General features: G+C 36.7%; 1 protein-coding gene across 5 annotated transcripts in view; it reads right to left on the bottom strand.

The window, feature by feature from the left end:
- DPP10 (dipeptidyl peptidase like 10) overlaps window positions 1-16,060 on the bottom strand; it is a 621,333-nt gene that overhangs the window by 177,759 nt on the left and 427,514 nt on the right. For all 5 annotated transcript variants that reach the window (XM_039328209.1, XM_039328210.1, XM_039328207.1 and 2 more), the window contains exons 2-3: window positions 11,893-12,007; window positions 4,845-4,940 (exon numbers count right to left, since the gene is read on the bottom strand). In XM_039328209.1, the coding sequence (XP_039184143.1) occupies window positions 4,845-4,940; window positions 11,893-12,007 (211 nt within the window). The remainder of the gene's footprint in view (window positions 1-4,844; window positions 4,941-11,892; window positions 12,008-16,060) is intronic.

Here is a 16,060-nt window from a genome sequence, read left to right as displayed (position 1 = left end):
ACCGTATTTTCCGGAGTATAAGACGACTTTCTAAACCATACAAATCTTCTCCGAAGTTGGGGGTTGTCTTATACGCCGAGTCGTCTTATACGCCGGAAAATACGGTAACTCTTTTGTACTCCTTAAGCTTATCCAATATAACAATATGTATGTATGTATGTATGTATATATGTATGTATGTATGTATGTATGTATTGTGCCACACTCACAACAAGGGGGATGGCCACAGGACAGGAGGCACCGGGGGACCATCCTAAAGCAACGTGTTCCCGGATATATTCAAAGCGGCAAAGAGAGCGACAACAAGAAAGGCAATGATCCCTGAGCTTACAAGTATACAAACGGATGCAAGTCTATTAGAAGCAATATGGTCAACTGGGGCAGGTAGACAGGTAATGCGTTCTATGAGCAGAGCACACAAACTGCCGGTCTTATAAGCAGGCTTTTGAACCTCTGGCATTCTACTTTGTTATCAAACAATTATTAGTTTATTAAACAGTTATTTTTATATTTATTCTGGTGTTTGACTATTTTCCTCAACATATACATACACATACACACACACACATGGACATACACACACACACACACACATACACATACACACACACATATATATATATATGTTTGTGTGTGTATGTATGTGTATCTCTGTGTGTGTTTATTAATATAAACAGAAGTCTGTACCTACAGTAGTTGCTGAATTTAAGTGTTTAAAAACTGAGACATATTTCTCATAGTCCTCTCTCTTGTTTGAATTAATACAGTTAATATTTCTAGATTTCTACACACACACAGAGAGAGAGAGAGAGAGAGAGAGAGAGAGAGAGAGAGAGAGAGAGAGAGAGAGAGAAAGAGAGAAAGAGAGAGAGAGAGAGCACAGCACATACAGGTAGTTCTTGACTTATGACCATTCATTTAGTGATAGCATGAAGTTACCACCATACTGAGAAAAGCAACTGATGATTGCTCCTTGCACCTGCAACCACCGCACCAGCCCCAGAGTCATGTATCAAAATTTGGATCCTTGGCAACCAGCTTGTATCTACGTTGGATGCAGCACCCTGAGATCACATGACTGCTATTGCAACATTCCCAGCCAGCTTCCAACAAGCAAAGTTAATGGAGAAAGCTGGATTTGCTTAACAACCATATGATTCACTTAATGACCATGGTGATTTGCTTAATGACCATGCAAAAAAGGGTACTAAAATTAGGCACAAGTCACTTAATGACCACCTTGCTTAGCAACAGAAGGTCCTGTCCTAATTATGGTCTTAAGTTGAGGCTAGATGTGCAATCCTTTTGTATATATACTAACATTTGAAAACAATCAGTGCTTTGAACAAAAAAATTAAGTTTTTTGAACTGGAATGCTTTTCACTGAAAAACATTCCATTTATTTTTATTCATATATACATTCCTTTAAAAATATTCCTTATTGCTTTAGAATACAATAAAATGCATGTATTTTTCCTTTTTAATAAATGCAACATAAATTAAGAAGAAAGCATATAAAAAGAATCCTTTCAAAAGTGTCAAATCCATTTATCTGTTCCACAAATTAAAGTAACATTACTATCATATTTGTAACATAACTATAAATTCAAGTCTTACGATGCAATATATTGAAATCAAAGCTGATTTTTTTTAAAGATCTCAATGAGTTTTCTATTTCACTGTAGATACGATAAGATCACTAAATGGAGAAAAAAGAGATATATAATCATTGTAACTAAAGATTGAGTAAAAGAAATATGGAAATTGTTAGAATAGGTGATGAATATTATTCAATAATGTTTGATGATTTTATTGTCAGTGTTATAAATTTAAATTGGTATTATAGCATAGCTTATTGAATGAATGAGTGTATCACTGTATTTCCATTGCTATTTTCTTTGCAGGTCTTATTTTCATTCCTATCACTAGTTATAGGTTAAGTAATCAGTCATTTTTTTAATCTACACTCTTGATGACCTTTCACATGTTTACATGAAACATACCCAATTGTTTCACATAGCACAGTCTTCTCTGATTTATGCATTTTATTCAAGGCTCTCTAGTTTCCCAAAATATTATTCTTAACCATTTTGGAGGCTCCTTTTTCAGTAAATCACTTCTCTTTCTTATTTATTCTCCTTTCTCAAATTACTTTTTGCCCTAGGGCATAGAAACGTACATAGCAAAAAATTGTTTTGTAAATATTGCCTTTTTTACAGAATTTAGTGAACTGTACATACGGTACTGGCTCTCCTAAAGGTACTTTCTAGTCAAGTAAATGCATTCAGAGTTTTTTACTCCCTTAAACACTAATAATTAGTTTTAATGATTTCCAAAAGTATTTTCCAATTTGTTTGTGTGCAAGTGTTCTGACAATGAAATAATCCAAGAGATAAACCCAGATAAAAACTTTGTTTTTCTTGCATTTTGGAATGGCAAAGCAATTTACGGTATTCTCTGTTCTATTCTGATATTATTTGTTGTAAATCTACATCAAAATGACAAGAAACTGGAGGAGAAGGGAAAATCAAAACAGAAAGGTAGATACACAATTATTAATTACTTATGATGAATGAAACACAATTTTAGGAATTTCTGTTATTAATTCAATTAGCACTAAAAATAAAAAACAAACAAACAGGGAAGTATGGCAGATGAAGAGCCAACAATGGCAGCAGAAGAAACTATGGAACATGGTCTATTTTCTAAGCATACTTTCCAAGTATTCTTCCAAATATCAGTAAGCTGACCAAAATTAGAAACAGAAAGTAGCCAGTACACTGGCATATAATTCAAATTATAATATAGTCCCTCAATATTTTCCTATTATTATTATTTACATAAGGGCATGGGACAAAATGAGCAAAATAATCAAAAATACAAATCAATCCAATTTAATAGCAATAAATTAACCCAGCAAAACAAAACATTAAATAACCCATGCAACAGTGATAGTTTTAAAACATCGCTATGGGATAAGACCAAATTTATGCCTGTTTTAATAATAATTTTAAACAGGCATAACTCTAAACTATGAGATGAATAAGAATGGGGTGGAACAACCAAGTCCATAAGCCAGTAAACTATTATTTTAAACTATTTTAAATGGCATCACATTTCCACAGAGATGAAGAGAAGGTGGAAGCTAATTCCAGGTTTGGATAAATGAATTAACATAATTAATTAGAGATCCTTGATAATACTATTGGTATTTTGTAGCTATCATCTACAAAACCATAATCCTTACTTACTTTTTACTCCCCCCCCCTATAAAAATGAGTTAAATATCAACTAGTATGTCTGGTCTGTATAATTGAAGTGAGAGAACAAAGAGAGAGGCTCTTTGCGCTGATCCCTAGACATGAGGAAGGCCAGGTAAGGAATTGATATAGGGAAAAGAATAATTTAAATAAAAGAGGAAGAGAAATGTCAACTACTTGGACAGGATTGGTTTGGTTCGGGAGACTAAATAAATATTACTGCTTGTAATCTCTTAGGGCAGTGATGGCGAACCTTTTAGAGACTGAGTGCCCAAAAACTGCCCCCCGTCCTCACTCCGCCCTGCCCACTGGGCCACCCACCACCTCCACAGCCTGCCACAGATCACCCAGGCAGCCCAACATCATGGCAGCCACACCCTCTGCCAATGCCCCGCAGCATCATCAACATGCAACGGGGCACAAGGGTGGAGTCTTGTCCCTGCTGCCCAACTACCATTTCCTTGGCTGTGCTGCTTCGTGCGGGCTAGGGGTGACTCTCTTCCGGGGGGCTGCTGGAGGGGGCTGTGGGAGGCGGGGCTGGGGAGATGGTGGGTGTGCCCACAAAGAGGGCTCCGAGTGCCATCTCTGGCACCTGTGCCATAGGTTAGCCATCATTGTCTTAGGGATTAAAATTTAGATCAGAGTTACATTGTAGGACTGAATAATTATGGGAGAGGAGATGGAGGAGAGCATATAGTCACCTTACAACCATAGTTTAATGACCATTCAAAGCTACAATAGCAGTGAAAACAGTGACATAACCGTTTTTCATACTAACAATCATTGCAGCATATCCATAGCCACATGATCAAAATTCAGATACTTGGCAACTGGTTCATATTTGTGATGTTTGCAATGTCCCGGGGTCATTTTGTGATCACCTTTTTGATCTTCTGACAAGCAAAGTCAATGAGGAAGCCAGATTAGCTGAAAGGCATGCTACTAACTTAATAACCGCAGTGATTCACTTAACAGTGGTGAGAAAGGTAATGAAAAGAGACAAAATTTACTTAACAACTTCTTGCTTAGCAATGGAAATTTTAGTTGTGGTTGTAACCCAAGGAATATCTGTATAAGAGTACTAAATTGAGGTGGACAGGTGAGTTGTTCCACGGTAAGATTAGTTCTTTAATTTTGCTAATGAGTAAGGCAAATGCTGGGGCTTATAAATTTATAAATTAATTTATACATAAATTAACATATATATCAATATACCTTTGTGTGATACCTCTTTATACTAATTTATTTTAATATAATATACATATTATATATACTTGTCTATCTCTTGACCTACCTCAAAAGATAGTGATTATCACTATCACCATCTCTATCAAGAGTTTGGCCTTGGATCTGCTTAGAAGCTACCCACAGAAATCATGATTAACATAAGGCCAGTTGATTTCCTAAATATGTTTAAATAAAGATTTAATCCAAGAAAGCTTAAATCTGTCCAGCATTCAATAACCATTGTTCTACATTTATAATATACTCTCTAAATGTACTTTAGTTTTATGTATATTAGTAAAATATAATTCACTTTTCATATTTTCTATTCAAAGTGCTTGTCCAACATATTCAACATACCATTCATCCATTTGGCATCTGGATTGTGAACTACAAACTCTTTTCTGAAGAGATCTTCTAAAGACAATCTGGTTTCTGAAGAGTTTGATAGTTCATCTGCCATAAAAAAAACATTTTAATAAAGAACTATTAATTTTAAAGTACAGAGTTCAAAAATAAATCTTTGCTTAAAATACTGATATCCCTTCAATGTTTTCAAATAGTGTTTATTTGTATATTAATACATGAAAAAGGATATCAATCAATCAATCAATCAATGAATCTGTAAAGAATAAATTCCTATGAACCCTATGACCTTAATTCAAACAAGTTGAAGTTCCTTGCCTTAGACCAGTGGTTCTTAACCTGTGGGTCGGGACCCCATTTGGGGTCGAACGCCCATTTCACGGGGGTCACCAAACAATGCAGTCTGCTATTTTTTTCCCCTTTTCTTTAGCTGTGCTACTCCCTTTTATTCTATTGGCTTTTGAAAGCCAATAGAATAGACTCTCTTGAATAGAGTCTAATTCTATTGGCTTTCAGAAGCCAATAGGAATTGTCCAGGCTGTCTCTGCCCTGCTGAGCCTACCAAAAGTCCCATTCTGCAAATGGTGCTGCACCAGTTGAGTAGTCCTCGACTTACGACCGGTTGAGTAGTCCTCGACTTACAACCGGTTGGGGGTCGCAGCATTAAAAAGGTTGAGAACCACTGCTCTAGATCATCAATAAGGTAGCATAGAACAGATCACATGTGTGACTGAATTCACACAATAAAATAATGTGATAGTATAAAATATAATGCAATTTATCTGATGGTAGATAGGCATATGGTATGAATTTAGCTACTGTGGTTTATTCATGATTAAAGCAACCCCAGATTTAAAATGATGTATGAATTTTGTTAAGCCAGTTTAGAGGATGCAATTACTCTTTGACACTGTAGATTAGAAGCCCAACCAAGAATTTACAACTTTATTTTTGGGATCATACTGCTGATCAAATTAACAGGAAAACACAAGGGGGTTATCCTCTGCTTAAAAACTTGGCTAAAATGTCAGGAAAGCCCTGATATTCTTGCAACAGCTCAAGGATTTTTCAGAGGCAGTCTCAAAGCCTTGGCTTAAAGGGTGCACTTTCAGAAGATGTATTTGGCCATTTTCTGTTGTATGTTGAAGAAAATTAGAATGAAAATGAATAATCCTTTCAAATATTTTTCTAGGAGACTATAGGGATTTTAACTTTAGGTTCTCTTTTGTATGAATAAAATTGAGGGGAGAGATATGAAACATTATCAGGTAATCTGGGGAAATGGATTCTGATCTGATCTGAGGCAAAATCAGATGCGAACAGTGTTTAGTTTACATCAGAAGTACTGGGTGGAAGTCAGATAATGAAGTTTTTCCCTACAACTGGAAGAAGGTGAGATCCCCTTAGTCTCTCGGATTTTAAAGGTCATGAGAAAGCTAATCTTAATTTGGTATTTACTTGTTCTGTTTTTCTCAAGGCATGTAAACTTTCTGACAAGAATTGCAGTTCTATACAAAATTAGACAGTAACTTAAGTACAAAATCAAAGTACAAGATGATATATTCAGAATCCCCTTAGATCATGCTATACCACTTCACAAATAATGTTAACTAAAGACTTTTGCACAAGAAGAGTTGGCCCATCATCTGTAGTTAGTTGCGTATGAAAATAGTAACAGTCTAAGCTGCATCAAAATATTGGCAAAGCTAACTCTCTCTAATTGCCATCTCAAACAAGAAAAACAAAGCAAACAAGAAAAAAGGGGGATAATAGAGCCTGTTAATTGGGATAAAATAAAGGTCAAATTATAATTTTGTGAAGTGTTATGCGTAATTCCTAACACCAAGTATTCAGAGACTGCTGTTTGGCCCTTTGTTTGAGCTACCTATACAACTGGTCCAGAATGCAGTGGCACGTGCAGTATTGGGCATTCATATGTTTGTTGATCTTACATCTCTATTGTACAAGCTACACAGGATCCCAGTTTCCTTACAGGTGCAGTACAAGGAGCTGCTTATCACTAAAGCCCTACATGGCAGAGGACCTGGTTATCTGAAGGATTGTTTCTCAAAGAATATCTGTGTTTTCATTTATAACAATAACGAAAAGTAACAAAGCTCTGAAAAATGAATACTGTGCATACAAAAATATTTTTAGCTTTTGTTCAGATATTAACAGATTTCTCAAGCTAAAGAATATAAAAATCCAACCAGGGTTGGCTATAAATCGCTAGTGTGAAATGATCCTGTACTCTATTCATTGCAATTTAACTACATTTTAGAGAAATTGGGAAAATAAAACTTTTTAAGTATTCCAATCATTTCTCCTTGACTATAGCAATTATAACTGCTCTAAGTCTGCATATAATCAGAAGTTTAAATAATATAAATAATTAAAGATCTAGTACCTAAAAAGAAAGAAAAAGATATATTGTTTTCATTACTTTACCGATCACCAGATAATAGGAATTTGGGGTTTCCTCAGCTTATTATCCCCTTTATGGATTACTGCCTTGTCGTGGCGAAGGGGCTAGTGTAACTCAATGAAGCTATAAGCTATGCCGTGCAGGGCCACCCAAGACGGACAGGTCATAGCAGAGAGTTCTGACAAAATGTGATCCACTGGAGAAGAAAATGGCAAACCACTCCAGTATCTTTGCCATGAAAACCCCATGGACAGTACTAAAAGGCAAAAAGATATGACGCTGGAAGATGAGCCCCTCAGGTCGGAAGGTGTCCAATATGCTACTGGGGAAGAGCAGAGGGCTAGTACTAGTAGCGCCAGAAAGAATGAAGCAACTGGGCCAAAGCCGAAAGGACGCTTAGCTGTGGATATATCTGGTGGTGAAAGGAAAGTCCGATGCTGCAAAGATTTTTTCTCCATAGGAACCTGGAATGTAAGATCCATGAATCAAGATAAGCTAGACGTTGTCAAAAAAGAGATGACAAGACTGAACATCGACATCTTAGGAATCAGCGAACTAAAATGGACAGGAATGGGTGAATTTAACTCAGATGACCATTAGGTATACTACTGTGGGCAAGAATCCCTCAGAAGAAATGGAGTAGCCTTCATAGTCAATAAAAGAATAGGAAAAGCAATACTGGGATACAATCCCCAAAATGACAGAATGATCTCAATTCGAATCCAAGGCAAACCATTCAATATCACAATAGTCCAAATCTATGCCCCAACCACTGGTGCTGAAGAGGATGAAATTGACCGGTTCTATGAAGCCCTATAGCACCTTATAGAATTAACACCAAAAAATGATGTCCTTATCATCATGGGGGATTGGAATGCTAAGGTAGGAAGCCAAAAGATAACCGGAATAACAGGCAAGTTTGGCCTTGGAGTACAAAATGAAGCAGGGCACAGGCTAATAGAATTTTGTCAAGAGAATACGATGGTCATAACAAACACTCTTTTCCAACAACCCAAGAGACGGCTCTACACATGGACATCACCAGACGGTCAACATAGAAATCAGATTGACTATGTGCTCTGCAGCCAAAGATGGAGAAGCTGTATACAGTCAGTAAAAACAAGACCAGGAGCTGACTGTGGCTCAGATCATGAGCTTCTCGTTGCAAAATTTAGGCTTAAATTGAAAAAAGTAGGGAAAAGCACTAGGCCACTCAGGTATGAACTAAATCATATTCCTGATGAATATACAGTAGAGGTGACAAATAGATTTAAGGAATTGGATCTGATAGACAGAGTGCCTGAAGAACTATGGATGGAAGTTCGCAACATTGTACAAGAGGTAGCAACTAAAACCATCCCAAAGAAAAAGAAATGCAAGAAAGCAAAATGGCTGTCTGAGGAAGCTTTGCAAATAGCTGAGGAAAGAAGGGAAGCGAAAGGCAAAGGAGAAAGAGAAAGATACACCCAATTGAATGCAGAATTCCAGAGAGTAGCTAGAAGAGATAAGAATGCCTTCTTAAATGAACAGTGCAAAGAAATAGAAGAAAACAACAGAATAGGGAGGACCAGAGATCTCTTCAAGAAAATTGGAGATATGAAGGGAACGTTTCATGCAAAGATGGGCATGATAAAGGACCAAAATGGCAGGGACCTAACAGAGGCAAAAGAGATTAAGAAGAGATGGCAAAACTACACAGAAGAACGAGCTTAACATCCCAGATAACCACAATGAGATGGTCACTGACCTCGAACCAGACATTCTAGAATGTGAAGTGAAATGGGCCTTAGAAAATCTGAGCAACAACAAAGCTAGTGGAGGTGACAGTATTCCAGCTGAGCTATTCAAAATCTTAAAAGACGATGCAGTAAAAGTGCTACATTCAATTTGCCAGCAAATTTGGAAAACTCAACAGTGGCCACAGGATTGGAAAAGGTCAGTTTACATTCCAATTCCAAAGAAAGGCAATGCCAAAGAATGTTCAAACTATCGCACCATTGCACTCATTTCACATGCTAGTAAAGTTATGCTTAAAATCCTACAAGCTAGACTCCAGCAGTATGTGGATCGAGAACTACCAGAAGTACAGGCAGGATTTTGAAGAGGCAGAGGAACTAGAGATCAAATTGCCAACATACGCTGGATCATGGAGAAAGCTAGGGAGTTCCAGAAAAACATCTACTTCTGCTTCATGACTATGCAAAAGCCTTTGATTGTGTGGATCACAACAAATTGTGGCAAGTTCTTAAAGAGATGGGAGTACCAGACCATCTCATTTGTCTCTTGAGAAACCTATATGCGGGTCAAGAAGCAACAGTGAGAACTGGACACGGAACCACTGATTGGTTCAAAATTGGAAAAGGAGTCCGGCAAGGCTGTATACTGTCGCCCTGCCTATTTAACTTATATGCAGAGCACATCATGAGAAAGGTAGGGCTAGATGAATCAAAAGTTGGAATTAAGATTGCCGGGAGAAATATCAACAACCTAAGATATGCAGATGATACCACTCTAATGGCAGAAAGTGAAGAGGAACTAAAGAGCCTCTTGATGCGGGTGAAGAAGGAGAGTGCAAAAGTTGGCTTGAAACTCAACATTAAGAAAACCAAAATCATGGCATCCGGCCCTCTCAATTCCTGGCAAATAGATGGGGAAGAAATGGAGGTAGTGACAGATTTTATTTTTCTGGGCTCAAAGATCACCTCAGATGGGGACTGCAGCCAAGAAATTAAAAGACGCTTGCTCCTGGGGAGGAAAGCTATGGCAAATCTAGAAAGCATACTAAAAAGCAGAGACATCACCCTGCCAACAAAAGTGCGTATAGTCCAGGCCATGGTTTTCCCAGTTGCAATGTATGGCTGTGAAAGTTGGACCATAAGAAAGGCTGAGCGCCAAAGAATTGAGGCCTTTGAACTATGGTGCTGGAGAAGACTCCTGCGAGTCCCTTGGACTGCAAGGCGTTCAAACCGGTCAGTCCTAGAAGAGATCAACCCCGACTGCTCTTTAGAAGGCCAGATCCTGAAGTTGAAACTCAAATACTTTGGCCACCTAATGAGAAGGAAGGACTCACTGGAGAAGGGCCTAATGCTGGGAAAGATTGAGGGCAATAGAAGAAGGGGACGACAGAGAATGAGATGGCTGGATGGAGTCACTGAAGCAGTAGGTGTGAACTTAAATGGACTCCAGAAAATGGTAGAGGACAGGAAGACCTGGAGGAACGTTGTCCATGGGGGTCGCGATGGGTCAGACACGACTTCACAATTAACAACAACAACAACAGCTTATTATATTCTGTAATAATTTGGCCTTCCCAGAACTGTAAGGAGATTTGCTATATATTTCATACTACAATACTACTATATTTTTTTCGTCCATTTATCTTTTCTTCCCTATACATAGGAAAGTTCAGGTTTATTTTTACTTGCCCACACTCTTGTAATCCTGACTATATTTGTTTGGGAAAAGGAAGAAAAGTCTATCTCTTTTGCTCTATCCATTGCTTAAGGAGGAAAGCTTCAACCAAAGCTCAAATACTTTCTTTCCTCTGCCTTGTGCTATTGCAGGAATCTCCAACCTCTAGGCCGTGGCCCATTCAGAACCGGATTGCAGAAGTGAGCATGCGAGTGAGCATGCATGCACCTACAGTTCCACTTCTGTGCACAGCGGTCAGGCGAGCACATGCGTGCAGCTCCATTTGTGTGAACAGTGGCGGTGCATGCCCGCTGCTTGTATAAATGGAGTTGCGTGCACCCGCCACTAACATGGAACCATTCCCTCTCCCCCACCGCCGGTCCACAAAGCCAGAAAGGTTAGAGACCACTGTGCTGTTGGACTGATTAGTGAGCTTTAAATTCCGCATTGCCATGAGACAAAATCAAGAGAAAATATCTTTATCCACTGTCCAAATGAGATGAGCAGCAATGGATTTAATAGGGAAGCAGTTAACAAGATGAAAAATGATTATTGCAGCAGCCCAAAGCTCTGCCATCTTTATATATCATACAGATCTACAAATGGATGGGAATTTGATACACTGCTGAAACTACCACATTGATCTTTGCCCTTTCCTCCATGGATGCCACTGTGATAGGACTTTCAGGGATGGGAAAAAAAGTTTTTTAGCTATACCTATCTCTTAGCATTCTTCACTACTTTAGCTGAAGTACTAACACTATGGCAGTCTGCTGCTTTTACGTTTCTTTACTGTTTTGCATATTTACAATGGGGCAATATTGAGCATAGTTTTACAGTTTCCTGACCATTGCTTTGTAAGTCTTAGAGATGCCTTCAAAAATTGTTTAAGGTATTTTCTAGACTTGCTTCAAATCACAGAAATCTGAGATGTGGGTAGAGGTTGTGCATGATGAGATGTGGAATATTTATGCACATATGCACAATTCCAGTTCCTGATATCAATGGATAATCAATAGTCTTCACAGGTCAATGTTTTATCCTATCACATTCTACAGCATGCTTATGATTTCTATAACATATGGCATCTGTCATCTTACATAGAAATATATCTCACTAAGTTCCCTATATTCATCTGTTAGACTGAATATAAGCAATTTAGAGTTTAAATACTCAAAAAAATAAGTAATAAAAGTTTATTACTACCTGGTGTTAAAAGAATTACGGACAGGGTGATCAGTGAACATACCACTAGAATCACCAGCAATGCAATTGCTATTCCCTTCCAGTTCCTCTGTGGTGGGCTGTTGCTTCCAAGTTCCTGGGAGAATTAAAAAAAAAAAGGAATTTGTTTTAGGATTACATATTAAATATGATCCATAAAATAAATTATTTTATGCATTGTTGTAGTCACATTGTGAGTTGATTATTTGATTTTCCATCAGAGTAGTTCATTTTCTTGTTTAAAGTATGTCATTTTTACTTTTCTTCAAAAAAATCACACATTTTTATAGCTTTCTATTTTTATAAACACATGTATATACAGAAAACAATCATATTAATTGTACAGATATTTTATAAATTCTGGGTGGTGCTTCGGTGTACTGAAGTTAAATTCACGATATAAGATAGATTCTACAAGATAATTAGGAAAATAAAACTTCCTATTCACTATCAAAAGTAGTTAGAGTAGATTTGAATATTCAGTTTTAAGTTTAAGAATAGTTCTTTACCTTAACTTACCTTAACCTTCTGAATTACTTCATTATTATTTTAAACATTAACATTTCTGCATAACAGCACTGGAAGACTTGTTTCTGCAAATTTAAGTACTTCCACTACAGGAAGTAACACTGGAAATTTTTTTTAACAAAAATTAGTAAAAGAAATATAAACTAGAATTTGCACTGTTACTCCACTTTTGCATGTGGCAACATAAGGCTGAGTAACACAAAATATATTATATTTTGTTTGTTAAGACATCTCAATGGGATGTCTTGCCTTGAGGAGGCCTATTGGTCTAACTCAATCTGAATAACATCACAGAAGAATCATTCTACCTTCAGAAAGCAGGGCTGACCACCTGAATCACATACTTTGCTATGCAAGAAATAGCTTCTGAACATAAAGTACACATGCAGAAACAATTTTGAACAACTGAAGCTCCATAGTTCCTTTTTTGTGTGATGTTCCACATTTTAAGATATGTCTTATATATATATATGTACGTCTTTGGTTGTTATATATATATATATCTTTGGTTATTTGGGTTTTCTCCCGTATCAAATTGGAAGTGTCTTGGCGACGTTTCGACGAAGTCTCATTCGTCATCTTCAGGCTGGTGTTTTCGGCTTTGTGCTTCTAGGAGCAATCAATCAATCAACTTCATCGAAACGTCACCAAGACACTTCCAATTTGACGTGGGAGAAAACCCGAATAACCAAAGACCTACATACAAACACCCGCGAAAACCTCAGAAAATATATATATATGTATGTATGTATAATAAACATTAATATTTACACATTTATGAATTAAACACAATGACCATGCTAATGTTATTAGTTGGCAGGTATGATGTGGACAGGGAAGGCCATTATCAGATTTTGCATTTTAACCTTTAGTCTGTACTGGCTGTCAGTAGTGGTCTCATAGATCTTATCTTAAAAACTGTTATTATTTGGTTTTCTCGTTCATCACGGAAGTGTTATATAGCTCTCTTTCTTTACCAGAAGCTACCTGTTACAAAATAATACTATATTTCATTGCCAAGCCTGAAAGAAAAGTGGCTTTCATCCATTAAAAGAATGCAACCTAGCTACTGCTGCAAAAAGAGCTGAAGATATAACTAAAATGAAACATATGGAAGCTAAAGGAAATAATACTATTTTTTAACTTCACTCCAGAAGAAGAAGGAGAAGGAATTAGGATGTTTATGTGTACAATATGCCTACATGATCAATGATTTTTGTCTGTGTGTTGCAGGGGAGGGGAGAGTAAGACCAAAAAGCAAGTAATTAGTAAATTCATTTAACACAATGCTCCAAGGCATAGTAGAATAAATTTATATTATATGAGAGGCAATTGAATAGCTTTGCCTTTTTGTGCTTACATAAAGGAAGGAAAAGAGAAAGTTCTCTCACTGTTTAAAATGTTTGGTCTTTATAATCCTATTAGAACCTTGACAATTCTTTCCCACTTCCAGAAAGACACTGCTGAGGGCTGGGGAATCCCAGAACGGCATGTAATAGTGTGGGCTAAATGGAGGTTGGCAGTTGGATTTGGTAGAAATTATCCATCTTTTTGTGCATGAATAGAAATGAAATCTCATAAATTTAGACCATGTGGGGAATGGCAGCCTTTTGGTAATACAGCAGTCACGGCAAACTTTGAAAGCAAATAATGGTCTTTGGAATAATACTGGCATATACTTGGGAAAATCAGTAGTACATATCTTGCTTTACAGAGCTATGACTATTTGGAAAATATAAAATTTCAGAGCCATCTGGAGTTATTTCATACAGACTTTAACTTGTACATCTGCCATCATTCAAATTGGATGCCAAAATGCAGATTGTTTTATTTTCAATTATTTTTTAAAAAAAGTTGCCTTTGGTTCCTTTTATCATTTATTTTCAAGATGATATGTTCTATTAACATACCATTTCCTTCAACGTCATTTCAGAAGCAACTATTTACAGATTTGCAATCAAAGTAAACATAAATGAAAACAGAATCAATGATTACACATTAATACTCTCAAAAATGAGGCTGATGCAGTTTTCTCTAAGATTTTCAATCCAAGATTAAGTAAAATAAATTTGCACAATATTAAATATTGTGATGCAAAAGATTCATAACAATTTTAAATTTATATACCCAAGTTCTAATCTGCATTCAGCTTTAGTACACGCATTCAGCTTTAGTAAACTTTTCCATATTAATTGTTGAGCATAATATGTGGAAAGAACAACACATATGTCATATATCTGCACATTTCAAGGCACTCATGGCCCATTAAAATGGCATTCTTTGGCTATTCTCTGTGAGTTATCTTGACACAAAAAGTTCCTACCCTCATCTTTCTACTGTTGGTTTCTTCCAAAGAATCCTTTCAAAATAATCTTCCCAATTAGCTTTGGGAACAATCAACAAGGATTAGTTGAGAGTGAACATCTACTACAGCAAAACTCTTATGACTATATGTGTTTTGATTTCCACATGAATATGGGACCTGGTTCAAGTGGAAGCCAATGTACTTCATAGATGCAGATGTTCTTGCTGAACTCAATAGCACCTGCCACAGTCAATGACATTTAAGAAACATCAGCTGGCCAGGCTCTTTGGATTGCTTGTTAGTGAAGCATTCCAGATAATGAATGATGAACATCTGAATGAAGTTAACAATTAAGTCAGATTGTATATTACAGTACACCTGCTACCTGTATAAACAAAGGGTTTTCTGCTCTCCCCCCACCTTCCCAGTTATTTTCAGACTCAGTATGAATCCCTCCTGTTATAGCAACTGTAACTAAGGCAACTGCAATTGTATCCTCAATACACAATAGAAAGCATGACTATATTACATTACAGACTCACTATATATTCATAAAAACTTTTAAATGTGCATAAAATCACAAAATAGGAACATTATAAACCATAGATAAGAAATAAAGGGTTTCTTCATACATATAAATACATTTTTTACAAAGGGTTTGTCATTCACCTGGATATATGGACACAGAAGATTGCTTTTACTCATCTCTTAGTTTGGAAAACTTTCTCAAGTTTAACATGATTTGTAAATTTCTGTTTCTAAATACCCAGTGAAGGAGATCCCACAATTCTCTTATTAATTGGGTTCTAATATTCCATTATTCTTGGGACTTTTTTTAAAATCTTAAATCCTTTAAATTGATCTTCCACTCCATCCAAGTCCTATTATGTGGGAGGCATAAGTGAAGATTGTCAGGAGCATATGTCAGTTCATATTTCATAAGAGGTGATAATGGTGAATACCCTTGTATTTCATCCAGTAAAACCACATGGAAAAAATGTATATAAAAAAAAACTGATAACATAGTGCTGATGTTCTCCTCAGGTTGGATGGCACTGAATATGCTACTGAAGAAGGTATGAGGATCTTTTGAAGTACCAATAGGGTATACCATGCAGCTAGATTACAGTCTGGTTACTGATGTTGCAATGCAAGAAAAAAAAATGGGAGTACATAAGAATTACAGTGAGAAGCATGAACATAGAAAGGCTCAACACACTAAAAGATGAAGGCAGTTGACTACTACATTTTAGAGATGAGTGAAATGAAACTGGAATAGGGTAATTTCAGTCACAAGATAATACTGTTTACTACTCA

Source organism: Crotalus tigris, unplaced genomic scaffold (genome assembly GCF_016545835.1).
Source record: "Crotalus tigris isolate CLP2741 ecotype Arizona unplaced genomic scaffold, ASM1654583v1 scf7180000024374.3283719, whole genome shotgun sequence".
Lineage (NCBI taxonomy): Eukaryota > Metazoa > Chordata > Lepidosauria > Squamata > Viperidae > Crotalus > Crotalus tigris.
The sequence above is the reverse complement of the archived record's forward strand: the minus strand, read 5'-3'. Positions and strand labels throughout refer to the sequence as shown.